The sequence below is a fragment of the Saccopteryx bilineata genome, chromosome 2 (assembly GCF_036850765.1).
Source record: "Saccopteryx bilineata isolate mSacBil1 chromosome 2, mSacBil1_pri_phased_curated, whole genome shotgun sequence".
NCBI classification, from domain to species: Eukaryota; Metazoa; Chordata; class Mammalia; order Chiroptera; family Emballonuridae; genus Saccopteryx; species Saccopteryx bilineata.
Window position 1 is genome coordinate 29,528,693 of NC_089491.1, and position 26,643 is coordinate 29,555,335.

The following is a 26,643-nucleotide window of genomic DNA, read 5'->3' on the forward strand; positions in this document are numbered from 1 at the left end:
AGGAGATGGCATCAGACAGGCCAGTGGGGAGCACAGTATGCAAGGCCTTTGACTCTCGTGTTGACAATGGGCAGTCATCAGCTCAGTTAATTAGGCAGGGTTGAGCACAAGCCGAGATTTTCAGGTGAATGCTCCTCAACTTTGTGGAACCAGAAACAATATTAGGTAGGTTTTTTAAACTTCTGCATATTAAAAATTCTAAAATGTATATACACACACAAAATATCTAATGGTTTATGTTTGTGGGTAGCACGGGTATAGGGAAGCTTCGGAGACTGAATCTCACTTTGCAGGTTAAAGCAGGTCATAGCAGCAGAATAGAGACAAAGGCAGGAGATCTTAGAATCCTGGAGTTTGTAAAGCATGGTGGGGAAGAGGAGGCCAGAGACACCAACCAGGGACAAAGAATAATTGCCTGCGACGTCTTCCAGTAAGGACTGATCTGGTGTCAAGACACTACTGCAGGGCAAGGGTCTGGCAGACACGGCCATATGTATATGAGGAAAAGGCCATGGGATGAGGCCAGAGAGATGTGGGAAGCACAAATGGCAGACTCGGATGTGCAGATCGATGTTGATGCTTTGCCAAGTGTGCACTTGCTTAGATAAGGTATGTCCAGTGAAACTTGAGTGTGGGGATAGAGAGGGAGATGAGAAAGATATTGCCAATAAGATGGCTACATGGGTCTTCCTTTTATCTCCTAAAGGATATGGCCAACCAGGAAAGGCAGGAATACTGTCTAAGATTATTCCAGGTACTTAGCAGCAAAAGCATCAGGATTAGACAGAACTAAGTCAGTTCTACCTCCAAGTCTCTGTCTCCTCACTTATAAGATAGGTGTGAAAATACTTACTTTTTAACTTGCATGAGAGGAGGAGCTACAATAATGTATGTGCAATGTTCAGCCCCCTCCCAGACATTCAAAAAATGGAGCTATTATTTTACACAATTTATATGTTTTCTAGGTAGCACAGTTCTGGGCACTCAAGAAACTTAAATATATTCTTTGGCGTGACTTCTCTTGGATTGCAAGTACATCGGAAGTTTAAATTAATCTTTTGCAAGTATAAGGGATATTAAGTGTTATCAGTGGTTGGTATTGAAGGTGATAGTCATTTGTCAGTAATATTGACCCAAGGTAAACCAGTCAGGTGTAAAGAGGTATCACTTTGAAATGATGTGACAAATATGACTCCATCACTCAGGCGAGGAGACAGTAATAGGGTCACTGGACTGCTCTGACACTTAGTTACCGTAAATAGTCATTGCAATCCCAATAAGTGGGATTCCTTAGTCATTTGTACAAGCTAGGGGTTGGGGTAGGAGTTATGAGTTTATGTTAAAAATAGCAGTAATGTGCACCTCAAGCATCTAAACCTAAGATAGAACGGCTACCTGAGAAATAAACATAGGATTTGAAGCAAATGCAGTAAATAGGTGTCGATGCTCCAACAAAAATGTTATTACATCCTTAAACATTTCTTTGAATATGTAGAACACTCATGTTAGAATTAGTCATTGGTAAGTCTTAAGTATCCATCTCTAAAGGCCAGCAAATTTTATTTAAATTTAACCAAGAGCAGGCAAAAATTTGACATTCTTCTATTACTCCTTTGGCATTCAGGCTTATGTTTAATTCAGTGTTTCATAATTTGCAATGAAATAAACTTCATTCTATGAAAAATTTACAAACTGTGAAGCAAAGGAAGTACATATATGTCTGGTACACGATTATATTATTAGCTGCTTAAAAAATTGTTTCTGTGCCATGAACTTACACTTGCATATTGAAAAGGGAGAGAGAACTTAAAATTAGATGTTAAAGAAACAGAAAGGTTTGTATTCAATTTTCAGATCACCAGTAACTGGAGGTTCGTTGCCTGCCCAACATTACTCTAGAGACTGTGTGGACAGCACAGCCTCCAATGTGCTGTCTCCTGGCCTCAGCCCCTTACCTCTAGCTCCCCACAGTATCATGAGAATTGCCCTTATAAAATGAACATGTCATTCCAAGCATTGTTTCTTTTTGTAACAACAAAAAAATGTTAATGATTATATTTCAAAAGTCACCATTAAAAAACAACAACAACCAATGTAAGACAAGCCACAGACTTGGAGGTGATTTGCCACACATATAATCTTTTTTAGAATGTAGAGGTGTTTTTATCTTCGGGGATGCAGTCCAAATTTGTAAATAAGAAAAGTCCCATTTTAATATCCGTGTGTGTGCGTGTGTGTGTGTGTGTGTGTGTGTGTAAGGAAAAGGAAGAGAATATCCCAGATAAAGGGCTTCCCTTAAGGAGATGATTAGAAGTTGTTATAGACATCACTTCTGCATACATTCCATTGGCTGGAATTAATTCATGTGACCATTCCTAGTACAACAGAGCCTGGGAAATTTGTCTCCAACCAAAAGCCCAGTGGAAACTGGGATTCAGGGCCCCACATGCAGCTGTGAGGGTTGTGGTCTGAACGAGGGTGCCCACTGAGAGACCAGGGATGCTGATACCCAACGCATGCTCTGCCCCCCAAGCCATGAGCCTTCTTCTCTACACAAACTTTCTCTGCTTGTCAAGCTCTATGCCCACAAGACTGTCTCTGCCCCAAGGGGACCTTTTTTTCTAATTTATGCAAGGTGACTTTTTAGGCTGACTGTAGTCCTAGGGATTTTTAATTAAGTATATTATCAGTCTATGCCATGTATTTTCTCTTCACAGAGTTCATTTCATTTCTAGTTCGTGGAGCTGAAGACTGTAGAAAGAACTAAGGAATAGACATCATCCTTTTCTACCACGTTCTTTTCCATGTGAGTGCCGTGCCAAACTCGCCTGCTTTAACCCCAAATTGAAACTTTAATAAAATTTAGCCCTGTAAATGGGCTGCCTCACATATTTTTCCCACTCTTTCATTTACCTCCTTTGTCCTCAGAAGTCTGGCATACTTATTATTCATATGTTATATATAAGGAAACTGAAAATCAGAGATATTAGGTAACTTGTCCTAGGTCACACAGCTTCTAAGCAATTAGACATGAATTTGGTCCTAGGTCTATCTGACTCCAAAGCCATTGCTTATTTATTATACTTCACTGTCTATTAAGTTACTAGCTCCAGTACTTTGTGATAAAAAAATGAACTCCTCGTACTATGAACCTTTTCACTAGAGAAGTTCCAGGAAACAGGACATCACCAGGGCCGCACTGTCATTGTGGTTTACACTTCCCAGGAACTCTCTCCAATAAACATTTCATTTAAATTTAATAAAATACTTAATAGAGCCATAAAGGTTAATTACTAATTAAGGGGAAAAAATATGACTTCACTTTGGTGAACATGAGAAAAATGAATCAACTTCATTTTGCTGTTCACCCAAGATTATACAGGTAATAAAGCATGATTATGGATTTAACATGTTAATTCCCAGTGGATTTAATAGCAGTGCTGCAAAATATATGACCAATCGCTAGCCCATCTGACAAGCCTTCAGACAGCACTAATCAAGATTAAATCACTTGGCCCGCACGTGGATGCTGTATATCTTTCAAGACGAAATGACAGTAATTTTTCATCATGGAGTTATTATAAATGCCTGGTGAGAGGATGAAAGATAGGGAAGGGAAACGGGGGGCACACAATCTATGATCTCCATCTGACACCTCACTTTGTAGCTGTTTTTTGAAGAAACTAGCTTTCACTTCTTTTCATAATTTTAAGATCCTCTCTAGGATAGTATTGCTGGCTCTAATGGTTCATCATTTACCTGTAATTGGTAGACATTGGCAGAGTCAGCCCTTTGTAGCACTAACATTCTGTAGTTCAACCACTCTTTCTGCTTCATTTAATTCTTAAGAAAGAGGATCCTAAATGGTACTATATTTTCTTTATCATGAATTGTACGACCTGGTAGCCATAAGTGAAAAGTAGTATATTATTTTCATTACGCTGAAGGTCAAGAACAAAAACAGGGATCTGAGAATGATGGACCATGGGCCAAACCTGGCCCACCAAACTATTTTTATAAATAAAGTTTTATTGGTACAGACCCATACTCTTTTATTTATGTGTCATCTTTGGTTCCTCTCATGCTGCAGTGGTTACCAGTTGTTACAGAGACTGTGTTCCCACAGAGCCAAAAATATTTGCTATTTGGCCCCTTATAGAAAAAGTTTACTGATTCCTTATCAAGAGATTTATTTTTTTGAATTTTAACTTAACTAAAATGTGGTTATTTTAGGGCCCTCTGTTTCTCCCATTTATATAGTCAGTTTTAAACTTTAGTTCCCAATTTCCTAAAGTCTCACATCAAAACTTCTTCCCACCTCACATCATGGTGGTGAGAATTAAATTTGGGAGCATGTACTCCCAATATTTCGCAACAAGGTCCTAAAAGCATAAATAAATTCATTGCCTCCATGTTCCTCCAACATGTGGTTGTTGCTGTTTTAACAGGAGACAGTACAGCGAGATGGGTAAGAGCATGGACCCTGGCTCGTACCGCTTGGGCTAAGCACCCAGCTCTGGCACTGTCCATGTGTAGCTTTGGGAGAGTTCCCTAAGTCCTCTGCGCCTGGGTTTCTTTATCTGTGAAACAAGAATCATAATAATATACCTTCCTTGAAGTATTCTTGGTAAGATTAGTAGAAATAGCACAGCAATATGTTTAGTATAGTGTTTAGCACTGTGATAGTGTTTAAATGTCAGCTGCCGCCATCATCATAATCATCATCATCATCATCATCATCATCTTCATCCTCATCATCCTTAGAAGAGCTTAAATCATATTGGAAAGAATTAGCCCATTTCCTACTAATTAAACAAATGAATTTGCTTTAGATAAGCGTGACATGTGGGATTGTTAAATCTAAGCACCCCTTTGCTCAAAACGAGCAAAAAGAGCTCTCACCTACTTTTTGAATCCCAATTCATTTAGCTCTCCTGCGTCTCAGTTTCCGCATATGTAGTATGGGGTTAGCGCAACAGACCTATCAGTGAGTTGAGGATTAAACAGCTGATATATGTGAAGGCTGTTGTCACTGTCCCGGCATACTGCATGTGCCCAATAATTGATGGTTTCCTCCTTTTCTCTGCCCCTCTGTTCCCTTTATGGTAGCCCGACCACCTGAGTGTCCATCCTGATTATTTATGCTTGAACTGCCAGTCACAGTTCTCACATCACAATTGCCCGTTCGCCCTCCGTTGTCCTTTGGCTTCAGTTCTTGTGGTAGGCCAATTCCTGTGTCCAAACCAACCTGTGTCCTCCCCTATGCCAAGTCTTTACTATAATAAAAATGATAATAAATGATACAAATAGATATGTAAGTATATTATCTTTATATAGTGCCAGATATACGGTATATATATATGTATATTATTGTTATATAGCACTATCCGTCAGGTGCTGTTTTAAGTATTGTACATATATTGACTCTCATAACAACCTTTGAGTTAGGTGCTATATTATCAGATATAGATGAAGAAGTTGAGGAAAAGTTGTTTTAAATAACTTGCTCAAGGCCACAGAGCTACTGAGCATAGAATAAAGATTTGAATCCAAACGACCTGGCTCTGGAGTCTAGCTTCTAGCCACTCTGCTATACTGCTTCTTTAAATACTTTGTAAACACTCTGGTTAAAGTTGTGTTTCCTAAGGCCATCCTTGTTTGATTAGAGCTTAATCCTAATGAACTTCATAAACATACCCACTAGTGAATTTCTGCCTGTGAGTTTATATTCACGTATGTTCCATGTGTAGAATAGTTCATGTGCTTCCTACACATATAATGTATAAGTTATATAGTTTGTCTGTCTGTCTACCTATCTATATCTATCATCTATCTATCATCTATTATCTATCTATCTATCTATTATCTATCTATCTATCTATCTATCTATCTAATTTATCTATCTATCTCTATCTATCTAGGCCACCTACCTACCTGCCTATCTAGATTTCTGAAGAGGAACTCCCTCAAGGGCTATAAATAATGAACAATTACATAGATTCTGTTTAGACTACCTCAATATTTTTGTTCAACCTAAAATTCTGTTTATTATAGTCATAACTGTTGGCTAGTCCCTGCTGGCAGATATGTATTTTTAAATTTTGGATAAAAGCATAATTTCTAGCTGGAGTTCAGCCCCACCACTGTTATTTTAAAGAAGTGTTTCTCAAGATAATATGCACATTAGTCACTGGGGATAATATTAAAGTGAAGGTTCTGATTCAGGTTGAAGACTGAGGTTCTGAGTTTTTGTCCAGTAGAAAGTATCATATGATGTAGTACATAGAATATTTCATATTTATAGGTAAGTAGTTGTAGAAGGGCATCCTTTAAAATCTTCTTAAGAATTACCTTCTTTGAGGAAAATTGACTATTAATTTCTATATAGGAGAGTGATTGGAATGGATCACACTGGATTTCATGGCAGGGGCCCTACTTGAGTCACTTTTTTCTAATAATGGCTCTTTCAACTGGAGATCCTACTCTATCCATATCTAAAATTTTGTTCAGTGTCCTTTATCATGTATTCATCCATTCAGTGTTCACTAAGTCCCTCTTGTAAGCTGGCCCTTGTCTTAAGGAAGCTCTCATTCTTAGAGCAAGATAAAGGGGAAGATGGCCTCAGACATGTAAGATAAAACATCAAAATAAGTATTTTAGGTATTACAGTAGAAGTTTGTGTGGGAGCACAAAGGGAGTAATTGTATACTTCTAACTGCGAGACATTCGGGAAAATATCAAATATGGCTTCAATGAGAAGGAATGGAATTCTAGAAAGTAAGTGTTGACTAAACAACAGTGGGGCAAAGAACATTCTAAGTTTAGAGGTCAGCATGAAGGTGGACAGTTGCCTGGCCTGGGTGAGGAAGCAACATCTATCTGAAACCATTCCATCATGGGTCCTTGGGTCACATTTGGAGGGAAAAAAGCAAAGAACTTGTTACAATCGACAGTAGAAGCTGGGAAGGCTTTACAGGGTTAAGCTGGGGAGCAACTGATCAGTCTTACCTCAGCAGCTAGGCTGCTGCATCTGTTCTTTGCTTATTTTAACATCAGGCACTATTCTCCTGAGTTCTTGATAAATACGTGTCTTTGCAGAATCTTCATATTTTAAAATGATTTTGCATAGTTTTTGGTACATAAAAATAATATTGATACCATATTTGTTTGTTCTAAAGCCTAACATAAAAAATACACCTGTCAACTCCCTGAGCAGTTTTATATTTAAGCATTTCTGAAACTGCTAAAGGTGCCTGTTTTCAGAAACTGTATAACTTACATGAATACATGATATATCAGTGAGAGAAAAGTGCCTATGGCAATATCTTTAAACAGTGTCTGTAAATTTTACTTAGGGTTACTTAATAATATAATAAAATTTGTTATCAGAACATAGCAGTACAATACTTCTAGTAGCTCAGTAGTTGCTTTGAAGTGACTATTTAACTTAATTAATTAGCTCCCCCCAAATCAAAGATTTATAGAGTGTTAAAAATTAAAAGAAACCTAAAAGATCCTCTAGCAGAATGTTGCCAAATCCAAATTATATTACAGGCTAGCCACCAACTCAAAATCCACCATAAATGCCAATAATGTGATAACAACAACAAGAACAAAAAATGGTCTAGGTGAGTGTGGAAGGTGAGTCCAGTCAAGCTCACTGACATGAAGCATGAGAAAATTCAGATGTAAGGCAGTGATACTGTTTTATAGGACATCGGATTAGTGGTTCAGAAGTAATCCAATCACTTTTACTTTATGTGAGTGAAAACTCAATTGCAGAGACACTAACTTACCCACAATCATGCAGTTCAACAGTACCAGGCCAATTAGAGGAAATATGTTCATTGAAAACCTACTATAGGGAGAGTGATGTCACGGAAATGGCGCCGTGAGAAGCGTGTCCGACAGCTCTCCCCTAAATCACAACAAATTTATCAACTAGAAACAGAAAAATTTATCCTCGGAGCATTCCGGAGTTCCACACAAACTGAAAGCAAAAGGACTGTTATCACTTGAATCTGAGAGACGAGGGTGTGGAGGAAGCTACCGCAGCAGCCACGCTCATTCAAGCCGCGAGGGAGTGCGCCTGCGTGCTATCAATAAGACCACCCTCAGATGCCGATAAGAAAGAGGAAATCGAATATTATGGATACAAAAGAAAGAGAGGTAACACAAATAGATGTGGAAAAATCTATGGAGAAAAGACTTAACATATTGGAAGCCTTGGAGCTAAATGACAGAGAATTTAAAATAGAAATCTTAAAAATACTCAGAGATATACAAGAAAACACAGAAAGGCAATATAGGGAGATCAGAAAACAACTCAATGAACACAAAGAATATATTACCAAGGAAATTGAAACTATTAAAACAAATCAAACAGAGATGAAAAACTCAATTCACGAGCTGAAAAACGAGGTAACAAGCTTAGCTAACAGAACAGCCCAGATTGAAGATAGCATTAGTGAAATAGAAGACAAACAACTTGAGGCACAACAGAGAGAAGAAGAAAGAGACTCAAAAATAATAAAAAATGAGAAAGCCCTACAGGAATTGTCTGACTCCATCAGAAAGAATAACATAAGAATAATAGGTATATCAGAGGGAGAAGAGAAAGAAAATGGAATGGAGAATATACTCAAACAAATAATAGACAAGAACTTCCCAAGCCTGTGGAAGGAACTAAAGCCTCAAATTCAAGAAGCAAACAGAACACCAAGTTTTCTTAACCCCAACAAACCCACTCCAAGGCACATCATAATAAAGATGACACAAACCAATGACAAAGAAAAAATTCTCAAGGCAGCCAGGGAAAAGAAGAGTACAACATATAAAGGAAGGCCTATTAGATTATCATCAGATTTCTCAGCAGAAACTCTACAAGCTAGAAGAGAGTGGACCCCAATATTTAAAGCCCTGAAAGAGAGGAACTTTCAGCCAAGAATACTATACCCATCAAAGCTATCCTTCAAGTATGAAGGAGATATAAAAACATTCACAAATACAGAAAAGATGAGAGAATTTATCAACAGAAAGCCCCCACTCCAGGAAATATTAAGGGGGGTTTTCCAACCAGATTCAAAGAACAAAAGAAAACAACACCACAAGTAACAGCTCCACCAAGAACACAATAAAACCAAACTTAAACTGTGACAACAAAGGAAAAAAAGGGGGGAGAGGATGGAGATTAACAGTAGCAAAGGACGATGAAGTGCAGAAATACTCATAAGATAGGGTACTACAATGAATATGGTAGGTACCCTTTTCATTACTTAATGGTAACCACCCTTGAAAAAACCACCACAAAAACACTTGACTTAAAAAAGGTAGCAACAGAGGAAAGAAGTATGGAACACAAACAAACAAAAACAAATGATAGAAAAACAAAAGAGAAGAATCAAACTAGATACAAAACTAACAGAAAGCAATTTATAAAATGGCAGTAGGGAACCCACAAGTGTCAATAATTACACTAAATGTAAATGGATTAAACTTACCAATAAAAGACACAGAGTAGCAGAATGGATTAAAAAAGAAAATCCAACTATATGCTGCCTACAAGAAACACATCTAAGCAACAAGGATAAAAACAAATTCAAAGTGAAAGGCTAGAAAACAATACTCCAAGCAAACAACACCCAAAAAAAAGCAGGTGTAGCAATACTCATATCTAATAATGCTGACTACAAGACAGAAAAGGTACTCAGAGACAAAAATGGTCATTTCATAATGATTAAGGGGAAGTTGAATCAAGAAGACATAACAATCCTTAATATATATGCACCAAACCAAGGAGCACCAAAATATATAAGACAGCTACTTATTGATCTTAAAACAAAAACTAACAAAAATACAATCATACTTGGAGACCTCAATACACCGCTGACGGCTCTAGATCGGTCATCCAAACAGAGAATCAATAATAAAGATATAGTGGCCTTAAACGAAATACTAGAACACCTGGATATGATAGACATCTACAGGACACTTCATCCCAAAGCGACAGAGTATACATTTTTCTCTAGTGTACATGGAACATTCTCAAGAATTGACCATATGTTGGGCCACAAAGACAATATCAGCAAATTTAGAAAAATTGAAATTGTACCAAGCATATTTTCTGATCATAAAGCCTTGAAACTAGAATTCAACTGCAAAAAAGAGGGGGAAAAACCCACAAAAATGTGGAAACTAAACAACATACTTCTAAAAAATGAATGGGTCAAAGAAGAAATAAGCGCAGAAATCAAAAGATATATACAGACAAATGAAAATGAAAATACGACATATCAGAATCTCTGGGATGCAGCAAAAGCAGTAATAAGAGGAAAGTTCATATCACTTCAGGCCTATATGAACAAACAAGAGAGAGCCGAAGTAAACCACTTAACTTCACACCTTAAGGAACTAGAAAAAGAAGAACAAAGACAACCCAAAACCAGCCGAAGAAAGGAGATAATAAAAATCAGAGCAGAAATAAATGAAATAGAGAACAGAAAAACTATAGAAAAAATCAATAAAACAAGGAGCTGGTTCTTTGAAAAGATCAACAAAATTGACAAACCCTTGGCAAGACTCACCAAGGAAAAAAGACACAGGACTCAAATAAATAAAATCCAAAATGAAAGAGGAGAGATCACCACAGACATCATAGAAATACAAAGAATTATTGTAGAATACTATGAAAAATTATATGCCACCAAATACAACAATCTAGAAGAAATGGATAAATTCCTAGAACAATACAACCTTCCTAGACTGAGTCATGAAGAAGCAGAAAGCCTAAACAGACCAATCAGCAGGGAGGAAATAGAAAAAACTATTAAAAATCTCCCCAAAAATAAAAGTCCAGGCCCAGACGGTTATACTAGTGAATTCTATCAAACATTCAAAGAAGACTTGGCTCCTATTCTACTCAAAGTCTTCCAAAAAATTGAAGAAGAAGCAATACTTCCAAACACATTTTATGAGGCCAACATAACCCTCATACCAAAACCTGGCAAGGATGGCACAAAGAAAGAAAACTACAGACCAATATCTCTAATGAATACAGATGCTAAAATACTAAACAAAATACTGGCAAACCGAATACAACAACATATTAAAAAAATAATACATCATGATCAAGTGGGATTCATTCCAGAATCTCAAGGATGGTTCAACATACGCAAAACGGTTAACGCAATACACCATATCAACAAAACAAAGAACAAAAACCACATGATCTTATCAATAGATGCAGAAAAGGCTTTCGATAAAATACAACACAATTTTATGTTTAAGACTCTCAACAAAATGGGTATAGAAGGAAAATATCTCAACATGATAAAGGCCATATATGATAAACCATCAGCCAACATCCTATTAAACGGCATAAAACTGAGGACTTTCTACCTTAAATCAGGAACAAGACAGGGTTGTCCACTCTCTCCACTCTTATTCAACGTGGTGCTAGAAGTTCTGGCCAGAGCAATCAGACAAGACAAAGAAATAAAAGGCATCCATATCGGAAAAGAAGAAGTAAAGGCTATCACTTTTTGCTGATGATATGATCCTATACATCGAAAACCCGAAGGACTCCACAAAAGATTATTAGAAACAATAAACCAATACAGTAAGGTCGCAGGATACAAAATTAACATACAAAAGTCCATAGCCTTTCTATATGCCAACAATGAAATATTAGAAAACGAACTCAAAAAAATAATCCCCTTCACGATTGCAACAAAAAAAATAAAATACCTAGGAATAAACATAACAAAGAACGTAAAGGACCTATATAATGAAAATTACAAAGCATTGTTAAGGGAAATCGAAAAAGATACAATGAGATGGAAAAATATTCCTTGTTCTTGGATAGGAAGAATAAATATAATCAAAATGGCCATATTACCCAAAGCAATATACAAATTTAATGCAATTCCCATCAAAATCCCTATGAGATTTTTTAAAGAAATGGAACAAAAAATCATCAGATTTATATGGAACTATAAAAAACCCCGAATAGCCAAAACAATCCTAAGGAAAAAGAATGAAGCTGGGGGCATTACAATACCTGACTTTAAACTATATTATAGGGCCACGATAATCAAAACAGCATGGTATTGGCAAAAAAATAGACACTCAGACCAATGGAACAGAATAGAAAGCCCAGAAATAAAACCACATATATATGGTCAAATAATCTTTGATAAAGGGGCCAACAACACACAATGGAGAAAAGAAAGCCTCTTCAACAAATGGTGTTGGGAAAACTGGAAAGCCACATGCAAAAGAATGAAACTCGACTACAGCCTGTCCCCGTGTACTAAAATTAATTCAAAATGGATCAAAGACCTAAATATAAGACCTGAAACAATAAAGTACATAGAAGAAGACATAGGTACTAAAATCATGGACCTGGGTTTTAAAGAACATTTTATGAACTTGACTCTAATGGCAAGAGAAGTGAAGGCAAAGATAAATGAATGGGACTACATCAGAATTAAAAGTTTTTGCTCAGCAAGAGAAACTGATATCAAAATAAACAGACAGCCAACTATATGGGAACTGATATTTTCAAACGACAGCTCAGATAAGGGCCTAATATCCAAAATTTACAAAGAACTCATAAAACTCAACAACAAACAAACAAACAATCCAATAAAAAAATGGGAAGAGGACATGAACAGACACTTCTCCCAGGAAGAGATACAAATGGCCAACAGATATATGAAAAGATGCTCAGCTTCATTAGTTATTAGAGAAATGCAAATCAAAACTACAATGAGATACCACCTCACTCCTGTTAGATTAGCTATTATCAACAAGACGGGTAATAGCAAATGTTGGAGAGGCTGTGGAGAAAAAGGAACCCTCATTCACTGTTGGTGGGACTGTAAAGTAGTACAACCATTATGGAGGAAAGTATGGTGGTTCCTCAAAAAACTGCAAATAGAACTACCTTATGACCCAGCAATCCCTCTACTGGGTATATACCCCAAAACCTCAGAAACATTGATACGTGAAGACACATGTAGCCCCATGTTCATTGCAGCACTGTTCACAGTGGCCAAGACATGGAAACAACCAAAAAGCCCTTCAATAGAAGACTGGATAAAGAAGATGTGGCACATATACACTATGGAATACTACTCAGCCATAAGAAATGATGACATCAGATCATTTACAGCAAAATGGTGGGATCTTGATAACATTATAAGGAGTGAAATAAGTAAATCAGAAAAAAACAAGAACTACATGATTTCATACATTGGTGGAACATAAAAATGAGACTAAGAGACATGGACAAGAGTGTGGTGGTTACCAAGGGTGGGGGGGAGGGAGGACATGGGAAGGAGGGAGGGAGAGAGTTAGGGGGAGGGGGAGGGGCACAGAGAACTAGATAGAGGGTGACGGAGGACAATCTGACTTTGGGCGAGGGGTTTGCAACATAATTTGATGACAAAATAACCTAGACATGTTTTCTTTGAATATATGTACCCTGATTTATTAATGTCATCCCATTACCATTAATAAAAATTTATTAAAAAAAAAAAAAGAAAAAAAAGAAAACCTACTATAGGGAAGGCACTGGAATGATTGTTTTGAAGGAAATATATTTGTCTAAAGCAGAAAAGTTACAGTCTATTCTATTGATTAGAAAGGAGGTATGCAGATAGAGCGATGTGTATTTGTATGTTCTTGTCCTTGTGCAGGGTATATATGTAGGTATGTCTTTTTTATGTGTTTTGTCTTTCAGGACAAAACAATACAGGAAAAGATTGGGGTCAGGGGGTACAACACGGAACTGATGCAGAATTTTGGGAAGGGAAGTTGCATGAATAAGTGTCTATACTAGAACAGTGTTTTCCAATTGCAGATCCACAGACCAGTCAACCAGAAATTTTGTGCTGGTCCATGAAAGAGTTAACCACCCTGCATGAATATTATAGACCCAATTATCTTAGTCAAATTCACTTATGCTCAGGGTGATTTCTGTCTTAGCTGTTCTCAAAATAATTCTTGTATTCTCACTGGGTCCCAAGTGTGAAAAGGTTGAAAACCACTGCACTAAAATGACCATAGATAGCAGTGTGGAGGATAATCTAGAGAGAGAGCACAGAGGCAGGAAAACCAGTTAAGAGGATAAACTAATGGTTCCAGTGATTGTAGCTGTGGGGATGAAAAATACACATTAGCTAAAATATGCATGATAGAAAGATTTAAGCTTTAACAACCCATTTTTTAAAATATTCCCACCTGACAGTGACTCAAGTATCTTTAGAAAACCTCATTTCTCCTTACCTGCCTGTCATTAGATAATAGAATGTACCGCAAGGAGTGTCAGCCCAAAAAGCACCAGAGTCAAGGGGAGATGTGAAAGCTGACTCGGCTTCAGAGTTTCAACTGACCCACATGCCATAGAAGACACTGTGTGAGCTGAAGAACATGTGTTGAAAATAATTCACCTGCATCCTCCCATCTGGCTGAGACGAACCTATTACCATTCAAAGAACAATGCAGAGTGAACTTGGGAAAGAGGAATTGATTTTTATCTTTATAAATAAGTAGAAGCAACTCTTTAATACCTTACCCTGCATGATTATATTAGTATCCTGGGTTTTGAATGAAAAAGTATTTTCAGTAGCAGAGAAAACTAGGTGAGTAAGGGTCATAGATGTATTTGAGTTAGATTTGAAAAGCTCAGTCAACCATGATAAGCTGTATAAACACAAAGCATGGGCAGTTAGACCTACAGTTTGGCTCTCAACTCTGTTGCTTGTTATGATAAGATCTCTTTGAAAGTTGTTTTTCTCATTGAAGACACAAACATAAATAAACCAATCCTATTTATTTGTTTTAAAGATAAAATAACATAGCATGTGTGTGAATGTGTTCACCACAGAATATGAAAGATAGAAGATAATTGAAAGAGACCAACAAGAAAGTAGGCAATGTCAAGTTGGGTTTCAGATCAGTGACTCTGGAGATAGGGCCATCTGGGTTTGAATCCAGACTGCAGCTCTTACTAGCTTTGTGTCCTTCAGCAAATGACATCAGTAAGCTTCAATTTCCTACAACTATAAAATCTGGGTTCAAATAGTAGTACCTCATAGAGTTGTATGTGTGTGTACATCTCACAAATAGTAAACTCTCAATATTAATTATTGTTACTGTGATATCATTGAGTTGTTTTTGTTTTTCTCACCCAGAAAAAGTTAAGTTGTTGTACTGTTTAAAGATATGATATTTTTGGTTCACTAGCAAATTTCTGTGACTCTAATGAATTGGAATCTTTGAGTAAAACGGGAATTTATAAAACATCCAGTCAAATTTTCCACATTATGGGGACCCAGCCAAACCCAAACTCTTCCAAAGATGACAGCTCCTTCTCACAACTGGCCTCTTCTACTGTATGTCTACCCTGATATAAACCATATGACCACACTTATAGAACAGACTTTCTTTGATTAAGCAAAAATCACCTCCCTGTAACGTTCTCCTTAAATGAAGCAAAATTCATTTTCCAAATTACCTAGAGAAATATACTTTCCTAGAGAACATCTAGGAAGATATTTAGATATTCATTTTGGTTTTCCCTACCCAGAGAAATTCTCTATATCTGTGACTGCAGTCTAGCATCATTGACCCATACGTATGCTTTGGACAATTATATTTTACTTTTTTTTTAATGGTAAGTACAGCTAAATTGGGTGACCTTGGCCCACTACAATTGATTTCCTTTTCCCAATTTCAGGATTTTCCCTACATTCCCATGAACTTTTACCATGAAAGGTTTAGCTTACGGCTGATAATGAACTGCTCATCGAACTTAATGAAAGTTTGGAGATATATGTTATGTATGGCAATGTATATCACTGAATGTACTGGAACACATTTTTATCTGTTACACAGGTTTTCTAAGAGTTCTGAAAAATAGTTAAGATACTTAAGAGGCAGTTTTTAGAACAAAATATTATTTAAAATCTATGAATTTGGGTTTTGAGTCCCGTGCTGCATTTAGGTGCTTCATGACTGCTGTTGACCCAGAAAAGCCAGTTTTCATTCCTGTTCACAACCTGGCATCTGGCTCCCTTCTCAGTGTATCTCTGAATTTCCCAGTTAGACTGCAGGGAAAATACTGGAAAATATTATTATTTTTTTTGTTTTTTCAAGTTACTCATTTTTCTTGACAGCCCTTGTAAACACCTTCACCTGGAAAACTCCTATTCATTCTTCAAGATCACACTAATATGTCACTTCTCCAAGAAGCCTTCAGATACTGCCCCACGAGCATCACTGCTCCCTGTCTGTTCTGTCACAGACTTCCACTGTTCCACTTCATAGTGAATTGCTTGATTGCAAGTGATCGGAAATCGCAGTTTAATAAGAGAGGCAGAGAGGAAATGCATTGACTCTCAAAATCTAAAGAAAAGTTAGAAAATAAGACCATGTGAGGAGCAAAAAAGAGGCAGCTCAAGTGTTAGAAAACCCAGGTCCTGACACAAGGCTCTGTTTCATGGTTTACCTTCCTTGGTAGCTTTCTCCTCTCTTACCTCAAACTGACTTTCTTCACAAGTTGAGAAGTAGAGCTCTAAACACTCATCAAACTTTAAATTTTTTACTAACTGCCACTGGGGAGGGGGAATGACCCTTTTTGTTAGAACGAGTCTGAAAATCTGAGGGAAGTACTATGATTTGACCACCACTGGACTCATCAATTATGTGACCAGAGGGGCAAAATACTATGGTTGGCTTGACTTAGGTATAGTTACCACTGCTGGATGAGGTTACAGTGGGTAGGCAGTTAGAGTTATCTAAAAACATGCCATCTTTTAATGAAGATATCTAGATGGCTGGGTACGTGGAGGTACAGTTTCCAGGGTAGGGAGATAGGAGGGTAGTGCTAAATATCCCACTGAAGTTCCTTTTTTCCTATTTATTTGCATATATTTCCAAAACTAGATTGTGAATTCCTTGAAGACAATAACTACACCTTAAGACAGTGACTATGCATTTTTATTATCCGGGTCTGGAATACATATACGTATATATTCATAATAACACTTCTGTTTAGTTATACATAATATGCATAACTTGTGTGATGTAACATATGACCCTATTAGTGTAATCTCTGTGGTGTTTGCAACTTCTGGCAGCCAATCTCCATAGTTTAATCTGTAACCTAAGAAAATAAGTCAAATATTTGAAGAATTGAGTTTATAAGGAAAGATTAGATGGACATATTTATGTGCATATATGACCAATTTAATAATATGCATTTATCTCCAATAGAAGCCTTGAACTTAATCATTGGGTGTTTATTTCCAATTACAAAGTGAGGGGATGCATCTTTTTAGTCATCTTCTCCAGATTACACACATCCTCTCAAAGATCCTGGGTGGTGAGTTGGAGAGGCAGATTTGCCTTTCAGAACAATTGGTACCTCTGTGTTTCTGGATACTTTGTCTCTTTTCTGTCCATTCTCTGCCTAGTGCTGTTTCTGCAGGCTCCAACCCCTTTTCTTTTGGGGTTGCCTCCTGCAGGCTGGTACACACGCAGAATGACTGCCCACTTGCCTTATGGCATTCAGATCCCCTGCTTGATCACTGAATTCCTCAGCGGTTCGCATATCTGGAGATCGACATTTGTTGTTTTTGTCCCTAACTGCTCTTGTTTTTCTAGCTCTAGGAAATGTGGTTCTTTGCTTCATCTCTTGTCTGCTTGGGGATCTTTGTTTCTCAATCTGTAGGCATATGGGACTATTACAGTGGCTTCCAGCTCGGGAAGCATCTTCACTTTTAGAAGGACACCTGGGCTTCTTCCCAGCAGTTGAAAGAAGCTTCCTGTATTGCACTGTGGCTGAACATGCCCTCTGATGGTTTGATTCATAGCAATGCACACCCTTTTCTTTTGATGTCTCGCAGCATATATTCTGCGTGCGACATGTACTTCTGTGTCTTCCTCTCAGAGAGGGACGACTCGATTCTCTGCTGACAGACCTCTCTGTAAGTCTAACGCACCAAGACCTGGATCTGCGAGTACGAGACCTGAATACTTTTCGGCGTCTTCTGCTGGCATGTGAACCAGCTTCTGCAAATTGGGAGAGAGGTCTGCCATTCATCCTTTTTATTCTAAAAGACCTCAGCTTCCTGCCATCCCTCATAGAAGAAAGGTCATTTTCAGAAACGCAACTCCAGGAGGGGTCCCTCTTTATGGATTTGTAACTTATCAAGGATCTTCCTCTGGGCAATCGTCTTTGAAAGATCTTTGGTGAAGAATCTGAGCATCTGTTTTTTTCTGCGTCTTTCTTGACATTCATATGCTGGTCAGGGCTCAATACCTTTCTTTCTCTTAGACTGTATTTCCTTTGCTTCCCCTGATTAGAACTTGCTGGGGAACTGAAGTTGTGTGCAGCTGTTTCACCCTTTCCCAGGACATGACCAGCAAGTAACTTGTTCTCTTCTGTCTTCCTCTCTTGAACATGTTGTTTGCAATTTAGTAAGCCTGGGTCCCTTTCCTCTGGAATAGCCCAGTTCAAGAGCATGTTATTAGTAGAAATTGAGCCTCTATGATCATCTAATTCTGGTGTGTCTTTGATCCAAGCATGGGATTTGCTTGCTGATTTATGATGGACTACTGGGATTTCAGACCTCTTCAGGGAGGAATTACCATTTGGAAACTGTTTCAAGCCTGACAGAAGGCTCTGCTCATTCCATTGGCCATGGGTGTTTTCAGACGAACTTGTATCATGTAGACTGGCCAGTAAAGCCCGATCCTTAGGCAGATGCAATTCAGGAGCCAATGCAATGGACTTCTTTTTTACCCATGGCGAAGCAGAATATTGATAGATGGCACGTTGGTCATAAGTCTCCATGTTATAAGATGAATGAACAAAACTGATAAACTCATGCAGGAAATGGTGGGTGTGTTGTTCAAGATAGGGTTCGAGGAGGTGAATAAAGGATTCGCTGTCCAGATCATGTTCTGTCATGTGACGGAGAATGGTGCTCAGAAGGGTCTTCACTGTGTAGCTATAATCTCCATACACAGCTGTCAGTTCCCGCTTCAGCCAGGGGACCAGCCGACGTCGGCAACCAGGATTTCCCTTGAAATAATTAGCTGAAAAGTGCTTTTCAAATCTGTGGCCTTGGACATGTGCCACCCATATTCCAGAATTATATAGAGCTCTTCTGAACTTCATCACCACCTGATCTCTAAAGTGTCCCATGGACATGGAGTTGGGTGGAAGCATCCAGTTATCCCCAAACCCCCTCACCAATTCTTCAAAAGTCAGCTCTCTCAAAGGTCTGATTTTTCTTGCGATGCCCTCTGGGTTCAGACCACAGCGATTGTTTTGAGAAGACTCGATATAGCTCCCCTCCTCTGAGGAAAGACTCACTGTGTCTTCTCTGCAGTCATTCTCTGGCCTGGCGCAATGGCCGAGAGAAGGGCAGCACTGCCTGCCAGATGAAGGCTTGGACTTCTTTTTTGATCTTGAATAGAAAGAGTCATTATTGTCACTGTTGCTGGACCGAGGATTGCAATCAGACTCACTGCGGGCGCTTTCCAAGCAGTTAGAACAGTCACAGTCAGATGAAAAATCTGATACCATTGTCCTGAACAGATTATGTTGCACACTCATCTGGGAGAAGAACTGACTAAAATCAATTTTTCATCTGTCATGAAAAATATCTATAAAAAAACTTTCCATGCAAATTTCTGGACTGTGTTTGTCTCCGTGCAGTAAATTCTAGAATAAAGTTAAGAAACAAACTATGCCTTCAAATTAATAATAATGTGATCAGTATAACCCAGCATAGACAAGGCAGTGAAGATTCTGGCAAACTGATTCTCTCTTTCTCAAATTAGTTGTGGCAAACTCTGGAAAGCAAATAGAAAGTCAACATCAGCTGTTAAGTAGCATATCCTTTAACCTAGCAATTCTAACTCTAAAGGTTTCATCTATTAGATATACAAATTTGCAACACATGTATGGTAATTGATTTTTTTTATAATAACAAAAAACTGAAAACAACTTAAATATCTATCAGTAGGGAACTTGTTAACTAAATGATGGTTTATCCATAGTATTTAATACTCTGTAGCCTTTCAAAAAAAAGCAAAAGAAAATCTAATATGAGAAGGATGGCTGAATATATTGTTAACTGAAAAAGTTCATTTATATAGAAGTGTGATAGATTATTATAAAATCTTAGAGAGTAATCATTAATTTCTGGCAGTATTGTGAACTAGACCAGTGGTTTTCAACATTTTTAACACTTGGGGACCAGTGAAAATAGGAGAATTATTTCAGGAACTGCTAAGACAGAAATCACACTGAGCATAAGCAAATTAAGCTAAAATCATTAGGGTTATAATTTTCATACAACATGAAGGGGGTTAACTCTTTCATGAATCAGCATGAAATTTCTGGCAGAGACTGGTACAGGTCTGCGGATTGACAGTTGAAAAACACTGATTATTAGAAACTATAAAGCTGTTTCATGGCCCTGGACAGTGGCTCCGTGGGTAGAGATTGGCCTGGTGTATGGACTTTCCTGGCTCAATTCCCAGTCATGGCACACAGAAGAAACAACCATCTGCTTCTCTCCCCTTTCCTCTCCCTTTCCCTCTTCCCCTCCCACAGCCAGTGTTTCTTTTGGTTCGAGTGTCAGCCCCAGGCACTGAGGATTGCTCGGATGGCCCAAGCACATCAGCCTCAGGCACTAAAAAGCCCAGTTGATTTGAGCATCAGCCACAGATGGGGTTGCGGTCTGGATCCCGGTCAGGGCGCATGCAGGAGTCTGTCACACTATCTCCCCTCCTCTCATCTTAAAAAAAAAAAAAAGAAAAAAAAAGAAAGAAAAGTTGTCTCACTAGGAATAACAAAATAACACTAGGTATAATTGTCAATATAGCTAATTGCAAATATATATGTGTTCAGAGTAAAAGAATGGAATTCTCAGAGACAAAGAAATTAAAGACAAATAAGAATACAGAGAGGAGAGTAGAACTCTGAGATCACTTAGTTGCCCAGAGCAGGTGGCGCTGAGCTTCAGTTCTGATAGACAAAAGACAGAGAATAGACTCTTTCCAAGGCTGAATATCTAACAGGAAGCCCCTGCATATATCTATCTGTGCACCCAAATGTCGACATTCTCACTGAAAAGGTGATTTGACTTTGGGTGATTGGCACACAACACAATCAACAGTTCAAATGCTATAGAGATGTTCACCTGAAACCTATGTACTCTTATTGATCAATGTCACCCCATTAAATTTAATTTTCTAAATAAATTTTTTAAACTAGAAAGAAAAAGTAATCACCCGCACAAGAGTCAGCAAGAAACCCTAGCTGAGATTTTATAGCCAGAAACAAGGATGTCTGTTGACTAAAACCAAACCATGAGTTTTCCTAAAAACCTCCAAAATATCATGTATGGTGAGATAGGCAGTGATTTCAGGCAACTGGCAGAGGCCAACACACATTCTCCCCTGGAGAAACATAATTGAAACTCAGGTTTCATGACAAATTTTCTTTAAATGAGCTAACAATCAAACATCACTAACAAATAAGCCATCATAATAAGCATGAGTCCACAGAAATAACAGCAAGTTTGGCTCCTAAGAGGATCAGAAGACAAAATGAGTACACAAGATGTACATCATCCCCGTCCCTTCCCTGGAGGTTTCAAGCTATCCTTTCCAGAGACAATGCTTTCATGAAGTCTTCCTTTCATTTTAAAAAGCAAAAAGATGGGAATTACGTTATGTAGCAAATTTACCTCCTAGAGGATCTCCGTGTGTCCACACGCTCTTGCGCGTTAGCTGCTGGACGAATTTGGTTGGAGTGGACCAGACCACCTCTGTTTTGTTTGCCTTGGAGACAGAACTTAGAACACACAGCAAGTTCTGCTGTGACTGGGGAGCGGGACAGCTCCGAGTTCTCAGTGAAGCCCGGTACTGGTACCGTAGGTTTCCTACAGTGACAGTAGATGAGAGCCCTGAATAAGAGGTTTCAGACCCGTGACGTAGAAGTTTCCAGAACGCTTTAATTTTCTAATAGATCAGTCAGAGCTGGCACTGTAACAAGTGGTCTGACTCAGAGGAGAGAGGGAGCAAGAGGTGAAATATAGGTTTCCTGATGAATGAATTCTTTAAAGGGGGATTTTTAGTGTAATATGAATATTTGGATTTAAATTATTAATAAGGCCATTGTCACATTCTCTTTAAATGCAAGATATGAATAAACCCTTAGCATGTATGCAAGGTGGTTAATCATCTTAGTTGTTTAAATCTTAATTCTTTAAATTTTTGGATCAAAATTATTAAAGTGTATTATCTGGGGAGGGGCATTAAATACTCACTAATACAAACAGTGTATTTGGAAGGTCACTCAAAATACTTTCCTTTTTCTTTTCTTCCTCTTTTTCTTTTTCTTTACTCACTGTTTGCTTCTTTTAAGTTTAATCGTGTGTACCAAGGTTATTCAATCTTTCTCAGATCCAAGATGAAACTAATTTAGTTCATCGGATATTTTGGGAAATTAGATGAGCGATTGGTGTTATTGCTTGGTACCTAATAGCAATTCAATAGAACTCTCCTTTTGGTATAATTTTGAGTAGATTTCACTATGAATTCATAAGATAATGCATCTCCTTTTTTAAAAAAAAATATGTTTTGTTTTGTTTTAAAACCCAAATAAACACCATCTCTAATACCCTTGTAACTATGAGGCAATACAGAACCCATATCATATCCCCATAACCTTCATACCGAGGTCAGCATTGCACAAAGGAAAAACAGTACAGACAGGGGTTTAGTCCCCCGGCCAAGTTCACATCGGCTCCCTCAGTCTCAGTTTACTCATCTGTGAAATGAAACTTAGGGAAAGACTCAAACGAGATAAGAAATGTTAAGAAATACTTTGTGCCTGACCTGTGGTGGCGCAGTGGATAAAGCATTGACCTGGAACACTGAGGTTGCTGGTTCAAAACCCTTGCCCGGTCAAGGCACATATGCAAATTGTGCTTCCTGTTCCTTCTTCTCTTTCTTTCTCTCCTCTCTAAAATGAATAAATAAAGTTTTAAAATTAAAAAAGAAGTACTTTGTAAAATACAATGCTTATTAGTAATAATGTGCCCCTAAGAGATAACTTCATCTATATAAAAATCCTCAATTATGTTGGAAGGGAGAACTGGGGGAAGGAAGAGAAGGAGGAAGGGAAGGAGGAAGAGCATGAGAGAGGGCCATTCAAGTTTCTCTCGCAGATGCTTATATTTTAGTCTATCTCTCCATTGTTTTTTGTTGTTGTTGTTTCTTTTTTATGCCATCGATTTCTTCCTTTCTTTTCCTTGTTATTGTCACTTGTGGGTTCCTAAATACTCAAAATACTGAAGCAGCTTAGAAAGGAAGAGGTTGCTGAGATAGGGATGCCTTGGTATCCAGAGTTGGAGCACTTCAGACTTAGGAAGGTCTTAAATGGACAAGGGCAGGATGATGCTGTACAAGCAATCTGATCATTAGAAGCCAAGAGATCAGATCCTTTATTTCCCCATCTAAGTCCTCAACTACCTACTTGAAAGTCTTGCTACTCTTGCTTTTTCCAAGTTCCGTGGCTCTAGAGCAGAATTTCTGCACCTAAGTGTTATCAGGGCTAAATAATACTTTCCTTTACTTTGTAGAATATTAAAGACCATCTCTGGGTCTACCTACAAGATGCCAGTATCACCTTCTACCTAAGATGATAACCAAAAATGTCTCAAGATATTAACACGTGTTCCCTGGGGAGGCAGAATTGGCCCCTGTGTTAAAACCATTGCTCTAGTTTACAGTCTATTGTGTTTTGAGAATAGACTTTTCTTTACTGGGGGTAGAAGTAGTTCTACCAAGAATTTGCAGTATATGCATTCATGAGAAAGATCAAGTATAAATTAGTTGAAAGGCATTAGGTTTCGAGGCCAAAAAATCTGAGCTTGAATTTGACTTTTTTTCATTTGAATTTGTTTTTTATAAGCGAATTTAGATAGCTTCTGAGTTTTACTTACAGAATCTGTATTCTAGGACAGGAAAGATTTCTCCATAGCACTTACCATCACTAATATATTATACATTCATGTTTCTGTTTCTTCTCTGCCCTTACTAGACTATAAGTCCCATGAGGAAAAAAGGGTGAGGATTTTGTTTATACACTACCATTCTCTCACTACTTGGGAAAAGTCTGGCACATTGGAAGAATTCATATGTTTTTTGTTTTTTTTTACTTTTTAAGACTTTATTTATTCAATTTAGAAAGGAGAGCAAGACAGATAAGGGAGGAGGAACAGGAAGCATCAACTCTCATATGTGCCTTGACCAGGCAAGGCCACGGTTTCGAACTTATGACCTCAGTGTTCCAGGTTGACGCTTTATCCACTGTGCCACCACAGGTCAGGCCCATATGTATTATTTGAGTAAGTTTTCCATTAACAGTACAAAGTTCAATGCCTAGTATATGGTAAGTATCAACAATTGTGCTTACAGTTGATACTCATTATTTGATACTTTTGTTTTATAAAGTCATAGCAAACACTGAATCAGAGAATTTTGAACCATTGCTCTTAAAGGAACATATAGGATTAGATTCCTCAAGCCTCCACTAACATTTTTATCTACGTAACAATACATGACCTTATTTTATTTGTGTCTGCTTATAACCCTGTTTTATTTCTGTCTGTTAAAGGACATGTTGTTCTTTGATTCATTAGCATTCTCCAGAAGAGACATCACAGTTTTCTTGCATTTAGGAAAACTAGACAGCATTTCAGCATTCCGCATGGAGGTCATTTTAAACAACAAAATCAATAAAGAAAGCACAAAAACGCAAAAAGGCATGGCATCAAACAGACTGCGGAAAGGAGACTTGTTTATAGTATGAGGATTGAAATGCGAGGGCAGGTTACCCCCTGTTCAACCTCACTGGACTGAGTTGAGAGGCTCAAAGTTGTCCCCCCTCTGCCCGTGTCCACGAACAACCAGGAAAACACTGTCAGCATTGATTTTGGAGTTGCAAATAAATTTAGGGTAGTAGAAAAATTCATCAATACAGAATTCACAAATAATGAGGCTTGATTACATTTGTGAATAAGCACAGATTCTGCAAGGAGACACAAAAGAATTCTTCCTGATTTAATTCTCAGGGAGAGTAATAAAATCTCATCCTAACCCTGACATTTTCCTCCTTATATCTAACAGAACAGAGCTCCTCGCTCCAAGGTTTCCCTTCACCAACACACAAAGGAAACCGTGGTCACAGTTTTCCGGGTGCATGCTTTGTTTTCAGGTCTGTGATCCTATGGACCCTAATTCTTTACATATTTGGATCTTTGCCAGCTATCTTTCTGCTTATTAATTTCTAGTTCAATTCCACTGTGGTCTGAAAGAATACTATGTTGATTTCTATGCTTTCAAATTTGTTGTGTTTTATGAGCCAGAATATGTTCTATTTTGGTGAATGGGCCATGTGAATCTGAGAAGAATGTATAGTCTGCTGTTGTTGAATATTCTATAAATGTCAATTAGATCAAGTTGATTGATAGTGTGGGCCAGGTCAACCATATCCTCACTGGTTTTCTGCCTGTTTTGTCTATCAATTACTGAAAAAGCAGTGGTATTTAAAAGTTCAACGGTAACGACGCATTTGCCCTTTCCTCCTTGCAGTTCTATCAGTTTTTGCTTCATGGATTTTGCTGTTCTGTCATTAGGTGCAAGTCTTCTTGGATAACTGACCCCTTTATCACTGTAGAACGTCTGTCTTTGTCTCGGAAAAATTTCCTTGTTCTCAGGTCTGCTTTGTTTGAAATTAATAAAGCTACCTAAGCTTTCTTTTGATTAGTCTTAGCATGGCACCTCATTCTTCATCTCTTTACTTTTCATCTAAGTCTTTAGATTTAAAGTGGATTTCTTATAGATACCTTATGTATTTGGGTCCTGTTTGTTTACCCACTCTGTCAGGCTCTGTCTTTTATTGGTGTATTTAGACCCTTCTGATTTAAAATGATTATTGCTATAGTTGCTTTCATGTCTGCCGTGTTTTTAACTGTTTTCTATCCATTGCATTTGTTTTTATGTTTGTTTGTTTCCTTTGGGCATCCAACTGATTATCATAAACACCCCATGAAGGGAAGTCGCTTGAATTAATCCCCATTTAGAGACCGAAGAAATCAATACGATGGACATTAAGTGATTTAATTGAGGTTATGCAAGACAAAAATAACAAAAATAATTTGAAACTTGCCAATGCTCTTTACTTCATTAAACATTATCTTCTATATGCCCAGCGATTGCAGCGATAAAACTGATCAAGCCTCCAAACCACGGAAAACTAGGTCCTCGGAATCTCTGACGTCTGTTCCTCCCCCACTGCTTTCTTCTTTTCCAAACCAACCTGGAAAGGAGGTGTAAAGAACCTGGAATCTTTGCTCCAGTGAAATCAAAACATCACGAATTAATAGCCAGCTAATAGTAAATTTTAACAAGGTTAGTATAAGAACAAGAGTAAAAGGGGCAAAATGGTTTTTGCTTCATTCATGAAGAGACTGGAATCATCCGTGGAAACTGAGCCTAGAGTTAACAGTGTACCAGGTTTCTTAAAGAGCAAGAAAAAATTTAGCCCTA

General features: G+C 37.9%; 1 protein-coding gene across 1 annotated transcript; it reads right to left on the reverse strand.

The window, feature by feature from the left end:
- Positions 1–4,696: 4,696 nt before the first annotated feature.
- Positions 4,697–19,600, reverse strand: LOC136322194 (E3 ubiquitin-protein ligase Topors-like). The gene is made up of 2 exons (XM_066254337.1): positions 17,565–19,600; positions 4,697–4,769 (listed from the first exon to the last, which is right to left on the reverse strand). The coding sequence occupies exons 1-2, from the start codon at positions 19,598–19,600 to the stop codon at positions 4,697–4,699; spliced, it is 2,109 nt and encodes a 702-aa protein (XP_066110434.1).
- Positions 19,601–26,643: the final 7,043 nt, after the last annotated feature.

Coding starts and splice junctions, on each gene's coding strand:
- LOC136322194 (XM_066254337.1), bottom strand. CDS start 19,600: ATGGTATCAGATTTTTCATCTGACTGTGACTGTTCTAACTGCTTGGAA. Junction 4,770..17,564: donor GGGGATCTGAATGCCATAAG/GCAAGTGGGCAG, acceptor ATATGATTTAAG/CTCTTCTAAGGATGATGAGG.